Consider the following 11,428-nt stretch of genomic DNA (forward strand, 5'->3'; position numbering starts at 1 on the left):
ATGCAAATCAAAACTACAATGAGGTACCACGTCACACCAGTCAGAATGGCCATCATTAAAAAAGGCTACAGATGGGCTTCCCTGGTGGCGCAGTGGTTGAGAGTCTGCCTGCCGATGCAGGGGACACGGGTTCGTGCCCCGGTCCGGGAAGATCCCACATGCCACGGAGCGGCTGGGCCCGTGCGCCACGGCCGCTGAGCCTGCGCGTCCGGAGCCTGTGCTCCGCAACGAGAGAGGCCACAACAGTGAGAGGCCCGCGTACCGCAAAAAAAAAAAAAAAAGTCTACAGATAACAAATGCTGGAGAGGGTGTGGAGAAAGGAAACCTTCCTACACTGTTGGTTTGAAAGTACATTGGTGCAGCCACTATGGAAAACAGTATGGAGGTTCCTCAAAAAACTAAAAACAGAGTGGCCATATGATCCAGCAATGCTACTCCTGGGCAAATATCCGGACAAAACTATAATTCAAAAAGATAGATGCACTCCTATGTTCATAGCAGCACTGTTCACAATAGCCAAGACATGGAAACAACCTAAATGTCCATAGATAGAAGAATGGATAAAGAAGATGTGAGAGACATATATATATGATATATATATATCATATATATGTATACACACACACATATATACACAATGGAATATAAAAAAAGAATGAAATAATGCCATTTGCAGCTACATGGATGGACCTAGAGATAATCCTACTAAGTGAAGTAAGTCAGAAAGAAAAAGACAAATACCATAGGATATCACTTATGTGTGGAATCTAAAATATGACACAAATGAACTTATCTATGAAACAGAAAAAGACTCACAGGCATAGAGAACAGACCTGTGGTTGCGAAGGGGGAGTGGGGGTGGGAGAGGATTGGATTGAGAGTTTGGGACTAGCAGATGCAAACTATTATATACACTGAGTTGGCCACAAAGTTCATTCAGTTCTAAGTAAAAATAAAACACACATTTTTCATTTTCACCAAGAACTTTATTAAATGTATTCATTAACCAAACGAACTTTTTGGCCAACCCAACAGAATGAATAAACAACAAGGTCCTATTGCATAGCACAGGGAACTATATTCAATATCCTGTAATAAATCATAATGGAAAAGAATATTAAAAAGTATGTAATATATATGTATATGTATATATGTATAATATATAACTGAATCACTGTACTGTACACCAGAAACTAACACAACATTGTAAATCAACTACACTTCAATAAAAAAAAAATATATATGTATATGCACCAAAAGAAAAAAAAAAAAAACACCAACAGAATTGAAGGAAGAAATAGTTCAACAGTAACAACTGGAAACTTCAAATACCCCACTTTCAATAATGGTCAGAACAAAAAGAAGATCAGTAAGGAAAAAGAGGACTTGAACAATGCTATAAAACAACCAGACATAATAGACATCAGTAGAACTCTCCACTCAACAGTAGAATATACATTCTTCCCAACTGCACATGCCACATTCTCCAAGACAGACCATAATTTTAGGACACAAAACAAGTCTCAATAAATTTGAAAAGACTAAAATAATACAAAGTATGTTCTCTGACCACAACAGAATGAAACTGAAATCAATCACAGAAAAAAATCTGGAAAATTCACAAATATGTGGAAATTAAACAATGCACTCAAACAATCAAGGGTGCAAAGAAGAAATCACAAGAGAAATTAGAAAATATTTTGACATGAATGAAAATGATAACAAAGCCTACCAATACTTAAGGGATGCAGGGAAAGCAGTGCTAAAAAGGAAATTTGTAGGGCTTCCCTGGTGGCACAGTGGTTAAGAATCCGCCTGCCAATGCAGGGGACACAGGTTCGATCCCTGGTCCGGGAAGATCCCACATGCCGCGGAGCAACTAAGCCCATGTGCCAAAACTACTGAGGTTGTGCTCTAGAGCCCGCAAGCCACAACTGAAGCCTGTGCACCTAGAGCCCATGCTCCGCAACAAGAGAAGCCACCGCAATGAGAAGCCCGTGCACCGCAACGAAGAGTAGCCCCTGCCCGCCGCAACTAAAGAAAGCCCACGCGCAGCAACGAAGACCCAATGCAGCCATAAATAAATAAATAAACAAATAAATTAATTTTTTTAAAAAAGGAAATTTGTAGCTGTAAACACATACATTAAAAAACAAAACAGGGCTTCCCTGGTGGCGCAGTGGTTGAGAGTTTGTCTGCCGATGCAGGGGGCGCGGGTTCGTGTCCCGGTCCGGGGGGATCCTGCATGCCGCGGAGAAGCTGGGCCCGTGGGCCATGGCCGCTGGGCCTGCGCGTCCAAAGCCTGTGCTCCGCGGCGGGGGAGGCCACAACAGTGAGAGGCCCGCATACCACAAAAAAAAAAAAACAAAACTCAAACTGATAATCTAACCTTTCACTTTAAGGAACTAGAAAAAGAAAACTATACTCAAAGCAAGCAGAAGGAAAAAAAATAATAAAGATTAGAGCAGAGATAAACAAAATACAGAAAAAATAATAGAATCAATGAAACCAAAAGCTCATTCTTTAAAAACTTAGGATTGACACACCTTTAGCTAAGCTGACCAAGGGAAAAAAAAAAACCCTCAAATTACTAAAACCAGGAATGGAAGTGGGGATTTTACTACTAATTTTTCAGAAAATAAGACTAAAAGAGAACACTATAAACAACTGTATACCAACAATTAGATAATTTAGATGAAATGGATTAATTCCTAGAAATACACAATCTACCAAAACTGACTCAAGATGAAACAATATCTGAATAGGCCTATAACAAGTAGAGTTTGAATCAGTAATCAAAAAGTTTCCAACAAAGAAAAACCAGGACAAAATGGTTTCACTGGTGAATCCTATCAAACATTTAGAGAAGAATTAATCCCTATCCTTCTCAAACTCTTCCAAAAACTTGAGTAAAGGGAACACTTCCTAACACATTCTAAGCCAGCATTACCCCAATACCAAAGCCAGACGAAAAAAATCACAAAAAAGGAAAACCACAGACCAATATCTCTCATAAATATGTATGCAAAAATAGTATCAAAATACTAGCAAACCAAATCCAACAACATATTAAAAGGATATACACCATGACCAAGTGGAATTTACCCTAGGAATACAAGACTGATTCAACATCTAAAAATCAAAATGAAACACAATATTAATAAAGGAAAAAATTTTGATCATCGTAATTGATGCAGAAGAGACATTTGATAAAATTCAACACCCTTTCATGATAAAACGACTCAACAAACTAGGAATCGAAGGTAATTATCTCAACGTAATAAAGGGCATCTACAAAAAACCCACAGCTAACATCATATGTAGTGGTAAAGAAATGGATGCTTTTTCCCAAAGATTAGGAAAAAGAAAAAGATGTCCACTCTCACCCTTCTATTCAACATTATACAGAAAGTTCTAGCTGGGGTAATTAATCAAGAAAAAGAAATAAAAGGCATCCAAATTGGAAAGGAAGAAGTAAAACCATCTCTACTCACAGATGACATGATCTTACATGTAGAAAATCCTAAAGAATACACACACACCCCAAACAACTATTAGAGCTAATATATTACACATGGTTGCAGGATACAAAATTAGCAAACAAAAATCAGCTGTATTTCTATAATTAGCAATGAACAATCCAAGAATGAAATTAAGAAAACAATTCCACTTGCAACAGTATCCAAAATGAAATATTTAGGAATAAATTTAACCTAGGAAGTGCAAGACTTATACAATAAAAACTACAAAACATTGTTGAAAGAAATTAAAGACGACCTGGCACATTTATACATGAAAGAAACACACTGGGCCTAGGTAGGAATTCTACCCACTGTTATACCAAGAAATCTGTCAAGTGTAGTTATTTTCTACGTCTGTCTTAGCCCAGGGAAATAATTAAATATGATGATATAACAGGAGTTACCTTGCCACATCCATCCTAAGTTCAGGACCAACAGCAACCTTCAAGGACAGATTTGGAAGTAAATCCTAGAGAGTTCTATAATTTAATGGTAAGAGAGAAGAATGCAGCAGTAGACTTACAAGAAGGTAAAACATGAAGCCCAGAGAAGCAACCATCTCCATACATCACTTCCCCATACCCTGAGTTTGCAATGGGAAAGCACTGCAGGGTACCTCTACTATTGCTTCTACCCATCCAATTATTTATCAAGTATGCATTAAGCACTGACGTAAGCTGAGGGCGGGCGGGGGGAGGACAATCTTTTCATCATTATATCCCCTACATCTAGCAAAGTAGCTGAAACATGACAGGGGATCTATAAATGCTGAATGAACAACTTCATGGAAGTGAGTAACGGGAGGGTTCACATGGTTCTGTGCCTTGAAGGGTGAACGGGATACGGACAAGTACAGATGAAGGGGAAAGGAAAACAACAGCAAAGTGAGTGGAACAAGAATATACTGGGCTCTATACTTCCAGACATCCTGACTAGAAAGAACATTCTGGATGTCCATCCTGGTAGAGCCCTCACACTAGACTTCCACCTGGTGCTCCCTTAACTATACTCTAAAAAATATTAATAAACTGAAGCTGGAGAAAGAAAAAAACAACCACGATAATGCACTATGCTAAGGAAAAAAGTAGGTACTACATTACTTTGAGCCTGGGGACTCGCAAGAATTCTGAACTTGGTCTTGGGCCCCTTCTGACTTCAAATCTCTCCTATTCATATTTCAAACTCAAATACCCACTCTGTGCCAGAAAGACTTCCTTGCACCATAAACATACACTCACTAATTCATTTCTGCATCAAATCCTTCATCCCTTCTCTCCAAGCACAGACCTCCTACGCTCCCCAATCTAATACCACCGACTCAAGAAATTATCTAGAGTTTCTGCACAGGCTCTCGGAGGACACATTATCTTCTGCGTGTAACGCCTACATGCAGCCCTACCTCGGTATCCGTCCCAATCTCCTCACCCAGACATCTCAAACTCCCCAACACGCCACGCTCTGGTTTCATTCAAGAGGGCATTCTGAGCCCCTATGCAAATTCGCCCATCCCATCCCCATGTTCCTGAACACCTAATTTCCATTCATTCACAAGAGCCCTTACTCTGCGCTGGCCTGTGCAAGGCAGGACAGAGCAGGACTCCAAGGTTCCTCCTCCGGCTGCGCTGGCTTGCCCGGCCTCCACCCCTGCCCCGCGCCCCCTTCGCTCCACACGCTCCCAGGCACGGCTTGCTCCATGGACACCATAAACCTCGAGGTACACACTCTGCGTCTGTCACTTCATTCCCGCCCTCCGGGAGGAGGCTGGCACCGCCGGGAGTGCAGGGGGAGCTGGGGCAGGAGTGCAGGAAGAGCCATCACTCGCCCGCGGCGCCGGAGCGCTCGCAGACCCGGAACCGGACCGCTGTTGAGCTCCCGCCGCAGAAGCCCCGCCACTCTCGCCTCCACCCAAGCCCAGATGACCCCACCTTTACGCTCAGCATCGCTGTCGGCGTCGCTCCCGAATAGATCCTCCATATCCGCCATTGCCGCGCACGTCAGCTGTCTTCACCGGGGGCGGCTCCGCCGCTGTCTTTACGGCACGGAACCAACGAAACGCGACAGTGTCGCAAAGATTCGCTAAAAATCTTTTAGCTTTTCAGCTACATAGTATAGCGTGCGCAGTGAAGCTGCACTTCTCGGCTCTCTTACGTCAGCAACCCTGCCCTTTCGTCAATATCTGTTCTTATTCGTGAGGATTCTCATCGGGGTACACCCGGTCTGGGTATCAGTGGAGCGGGCCGCAGCTGGGGGCTCCCCAGTGGGCCTGGGACCGTGTTAAACCTGCCAGGAGTCAGGCCTGAAGTCCTTTGTTTCGTATTGATCAGGGGTTCTCAAATTGTTGCAAACTCCAAAGTGCTTTTGTTTCTGTGGGTTATATCTATTGCTATTTACTGTAATAGTAATTAAGGCAGAAATTTTTAAAACTCGTTTAAAAATAATAAACAGGTTAACATAAATAGCATTTAAAATTTTTAACCGACTGTATTTTTTCTAAAACAAAACCAAAAAAAATTGAGTGGAATTGTTTTAGTTTTGAAAATATCTTTAGTGTCTGTCTCAAATGAAGACACATGAATTCTCATACCTGCTTCTATATTCAATCTTTTGAGAAAGGTTTTGGTTGAAGCTTATGAAGAAAATCAGACCTAACACACGTATGTATGTGATTGGGAAAGGGAGGGCCTCTCGTACACCCAAAAGGGTCTTCTTCGGTCCACTCTTTAACAACTGCAGCTTTAGAGCAGTGTATTTCAAACATCAAAATTGTCCCATCCTAAGCCGGTATACACTTTTATGTATAAAATTGAAATAAATAATTCACAAAACAATACTGATTACTAAGATGCAGTCTGAGATTTCCTATTCTTTTATTCTATTTCAGCTTGTTTTTAATGCTGACAGGTGGTGCATCCACTAAATTGATTTCGTGATTTACGAATGGGTTGCAGCTTGCAGCTAGAGAAACACTATTCAGAGGGTTCCATTGGCTTGTTTATTTTTTCGGGAAAAAGTTTAATTTTGCTAGGAAATGTGGCTATACCTGTACCTTGTAAAATCTGACAGTAATAGAATTTTCATAATAGGTCAGTGCTAGATAAACCCTCTTGCTTTACAGAAGCTCAAAGAAATGAAGTGACTTGCACATGTTAAACAACTAGATCGTTTTTAGGAAGCTTAAATTTTTAGTTGTCAAAAATGTACATCCTGGGGCTTCCCTGGTGGTACAGTGGTTAAGAATCCGCCTGCCAAAACATGGGACACGGGTTCGAGCCCTGGTCTGGGAAGATCCCACATGCCTCGGAGCAACTAAGCCCGTGCGCCACAACTACTGAGCCTGCACTCTAGAGCCTGTGAGCCACAACTGCTGAGCCCACATGCCACAACTACTGAAGCCTGTGCACCTAGAGCCTGTGCTCCACAACAAGAGATGCCACTGCAGTGAGAAGCCCGCACACCGCAACAAAGAGTAGCCCCCGCTCACCTCAACTAGAGAAAGCTCATGCAGCAACAAAGACCCAACGCAGCCAAAAATAAATAAAATTTTTTTAAAAAATGTACATCCTGTGTTAAGATCTTACCTGATTAGCCCAGGTAAGGGTTGGTTGGTTGGTTGGTTTGTTTTCAATATGAGGGTTTTGATCTTGGACAAGCAACAGTATATTTTTAGTTTGGAGGTTATGAGAGATATTTTTGTTGCAAATAGGAGTGACTGACAGGGTTCAAATGGATAAGAAGTGGGACTGAGTATGTTATCCTAGAGCTATTGTGTATAAAGTGGATGATGTAAGAGTAGGTAGATGGGATCATGTTAAAACTTTCTGGAATACTGGAAAAACAAGTATTCTATTTGATTGTGATTCAGTTTCATTTTCATTTGGAATACTATCCTTGAAAAGTGCATTGAGGACTTCCCTGGTGGCACAGTGGTTAAGAATCCGCCTGCCAACGCAGGGGACACAGGTTCGATCCCTGGGCCAGGAAGATCCCACATGCACGGAGCAACTAAGCCCATGCACCACAACTACTAAGCCTGTGCTCTAGAGCTCACAAGCCACAACTACTGAGCCCACACGCCTAGAGCCTGTGCTCTGCAACAAGAGAAGCCACCGCAATGAGAAGCCTATGCACTGCAACGAAGAGTAGCCCCCGCTCACTGCAACTAGAGAAAGCCTGCACGTAGCAACAAAGACCCAACACAGCCAAAAAAAAAAAAAAAAAAAATGCACTGATTAAATCTTAACAAATTGAATTACAGTGAGGCCTGCTGAATCACCCTAACCATATTCTTGACTAGCAGAATTAATGTGTTTATCCCATATGAATAGTGCAAAACAAATAACTTCTGGTTCTTTGTTTTTGCTATACTTTGTGCTGACCACTGCTCTTCAAGTTGTCTTTCTTCAGACAGGATATAATACATTCAATTAGATTTCAACTAAATCAATCACAATCATTTTCTGGTACTGCTTGCTTGAGGTTACACCCAGATCACTATCATTGATGTTTAGAGTGTTAAAATCACCTTTTCATTTACTACCAGAGATGGAGAAGTTTATCCTATTGGGTTTGTGTTTTACTAATTTAACTTTGGGTATTAAGATAATCTCTTGCTTTGCTCTCAGGGATGGAGAATTTCATCTGTTAAGTGTGTAACTGGATAAAACATCTCCAGGGTAGCTTTATCATTTTTCCCAGTTTTTGAGAGTTTGTCTTTTTCCCATGTTCTGCCTTCATAAGATCCTCAAAATAGTGATCAATACCCCCAGTCAAAAAACAAAGATTCAACTAGGTTGATTAACACAATAGAGTATAACACGACACAATTAGTGTACAAACACTTTTATAAGGTAACTAAATATCTTTAAAATGTCTGAAATCTATGCTTACACCAAGTTTTAAAACAGGAATATGTGTTTTAAAAATTTGTGTAACATCTTGGGGGCTTCCCTGGTGGCGCAATGGTTGACAGGCCGCCTGCCGATGCAGGGGACACAGGTTCGTGCCCCGGTCCGGGAAGATCCCACATGCCGTGGAGCGCCTGGGCCCGTAAGCCATGGCCGCTGAGCCTGCGCGTCTGGAGCCTGTGCTCCACAACGGGAGAGGCCACAACAGTGAGGGGCCCGCGTACCGCAAAACAAAACAAAAAAATTGTATAACATAAAGACTTAGAGGAAAAACAACAGCTTGATTAAACAATACATTAACTGCAAATTCACTCCATTTATGGTAAACTGCTACTCCATGGGAGGATCATGTGGCTTATTTCTGAGTACTTTGTGGAAGGAGCTAGCTTTTAGAAGGGGCAGATTGATCTGAACTAAAGAGAAGGAGAAGTCCCGAGGTCTTTCTCTACAGCAGTAAGTGAACAACGGGGCAGCTCATTTCTTGGAAGATGCAGAGCATTCAATTATCTGCCTTAACTGAGTCCCTGCAATGGGTGCTATAGGGATATAAAAATAATAGCAAACATGATTTTTTTTCATATATACAGAAGAGCCTGGGAGAAATGAAACAAATCTCTAAAACATCTGAAGAATTAAAGTTTTAGAAATAAATTATAAACTATATTCACGTGCTGAAGAATGGGAAACAGAAAATGATTAATACCCCTGGAAGTTAGTCAGGAAAGGTTTCTTAGTACTATGGTCTGAATGTTTGTGTCCCCCAAAGTTCATGTTGAAATCCTAATGCTCAAGTGATGGTATTAGGAGGTGGGACCTTTAGGAGGTGATTAGGTAATTTAAAAAGGATTAGTAGTCTTATTTTTAAAAGACCCCACAGAACTCTTCAGCCCTTTCTACCATGTGAGGACACAGTGAGAAGTCTCTGGCTATGAACCAGGAAGAGGGCTCTCACCAGAATGCAATCATGTTGGCTATTTGATCTTGGACCTCTCAGCCTCCAGAACTGTGAGAAATAAATTTCTGTTATTTATAAGCTACCCAGTCTTGGTATTTTGTTATTAATAGTGAGAATAGACTAAGACAGACAGAATGATTCAAGCTAGAATAATGAAGTAATGGGAGGAAACCCAGTTATCGGGACATAAAATTGAGCGGAACTTAAAATTCAACCAAGCAAGACTTCAGTTAGTTTATCAAATCTATTCCTTGATTCACGTGAAGTTCCAGAACACTGGTGATAAAGAGATTATTCTAAACACTTGTAGAGAGAAAAATCAGCTGACATATAGAGGATCTGGAATTTAATGACATTCCACAATTCTGAAAGTTATAAAACAATGGAGAATTGCTTACGAAGTCCTGAAAGAAAATAATCCATTCTAGAATCTTATTCTCCCCAAGCTATCATTTAGTACTAGGGAAGAATAATGAGATTCAGTGGAAGCCAGCCTGTATGTAAGCAGTCCAACAGTCCTGAGGCTGCCATGCTGTGAAGAAGCCCAACTAGCCCATGCAGACAAACTACATAGAGATGTATGACCAGCCCTCAGCTTCTGTAGACCTCCTGCAGTTCCAGCTCCAGTCTGCAGGCCACCAGTGCCCAGCTGAGCCTTTCCTGCATTCCTATCTCACAGAAACCAGGAGATAATAAATAAGTGTTGTGGAAGAGTGCCACTAAGTTTTGAGGTTGTTTGTTACACAGCAATAGCAATTGGAAGAGTTATTCAAAAACTGTACAATTGATGAATGTGGTCCACCAAAAAAGAAGGACTAAACCAAGGAATAGAAAAGGTTTAGAGGCAGGAAACCCAAGATTGGCCACAGGGAGAAGGATACCAAGATGATAGTTAGGCCTGCAGGCCTAGAGGGATGCTGGTCCAGATTGCAACAAGAGGACAGAAGTCTCCGTGAGAGAACAGACTGAGATGGAAACAAAACTAATAGACTACCTGATACATTCACTCATCCGATGAGGATTTAAGTGCCTTCTCTGTGCCAGAAGCTATTCTAGGCACTGGAGATACAACAGAGAACAAAATAGACCAAGTGTCTTTTCTCAGAAGCTTGCATTTTGGTGGAAGATGGACAAGAAAAGACAGAAATATACATCTCACAATACAATTTCAGCTGTTTTTCAAAATGATAGCACAGCCTTTTGCCAATCTTTTTCTTCTCAGTATCATTAATCTAACTCACTTTTATAAGATTCAAATGTCAACTCCAAAGCACTAGTGAATAACTGTTCCCTATGCAAACGAGAGTTTGGACAGGCAAATATGAACTTGGAAAATGTCCCAGTATACTTCCTATGAAAATTGGCACTTGTGTTGAGAAAAATGAACAAGAAAGATAGTGAGTCACTAACTATTTCTTAGTACTGAAGCTAAGGTTGTCCTTTTGAAACCTTTTCTCTTGAATCTAGGGTTAGGTTTAGGCACTGGCTTCCTTGAATAGGTAGGATTTAGGTTCCTCCCGGAAGTTTAAGGGTTACCAGGAAGCCGTGTCCTTAAAAGACCTAAGCCGCAGACCAGATGAGATCGGTGCACACGGCACTAGAAAAGCCGGAACATCAGCTACTGGGGGAAGGAATTAGAAGGAACAAAGAAAGGAGGACACAAGTGGGGGAGGGGGCGTTGTGGGTGTGGATGTTAGTACAGGCCGCTGAATAAGTAAAGTGATCTGCAGCAAGGATACCGAAGAAACTGAAAATGAGCAGGATGAGGAAGGAGAGAAAAGAAGGAAAAATATATTAATGAGACAAAGGGAAAGGAGGAATCACCTACAAGAGAAAAGCATGAAAAAAAACATTTTTTAAAAAAGAACATAATAAAATAGTACTAAAGGTAGGGGGGAATGTTGAAACAAAAATGAGAAAACACTCCAACAATATAACCAAAGAGAGAAAAAAGGAGATTTACAGGCTCCCGTGCCAACCAATATTTTTACAAATCAGAAGGAATCACTAAAACAGATTCGGCAAACACAAAACACAAAAGATAACTG

At 41.1% G+C, this 11,428-nt stretch overlaps 1 protein-coding gene across 3 annotated transcripts in view; it reads right to left on the reverse strand.

Moving 5' to 3' along the window:
• LEO1 (LEO1 homolog, Paf1/RNA polymerase II complex component) overlaps window positions 1–5,576 on the reverse strand; it is a 49,264-nt gene extending 43,688 nt beyond the window's left edge. For 2 of the 3 annotated variants that reach the window (XM_019932892.3, XM_019932891.2), the window contains exon 1: window positions 5,447–5,576. In XM_019932892.3, the coding sequence (XP_019788451.2) occupies window positions 5,447–5,504 (58 nt within the window). In that variant the 5' untranslated portion in view covers window positions 5,505–5,576. Of the gene's footprint in view, window positions 1–3,925; window positions 3,951–5,446 lie in introns of those variants that run through there. The other variant, XM_073801005.1, reaches the window with a different exon arrangement.
• Window positions 5,577–11,428: the final 5,852 nt, after the last annotated feature.

The sequence above is a fragment of the Tursiops truncatus genome, chromosome 2 (genome assembly GCF_011762595.2).
Source record: "Tursiops truncatus isolate mTurTru1 chromosome 2, mTurTru1.mat.Y, whole genome shotgun sequence".
In the NCBI taxonomy this organism is placed as follows: Eukaryota; Metazoa; Chordata; class Mammalia; order Artiodactyla; family Delphinidae; genus Tursiops; species Tursiops truncatus.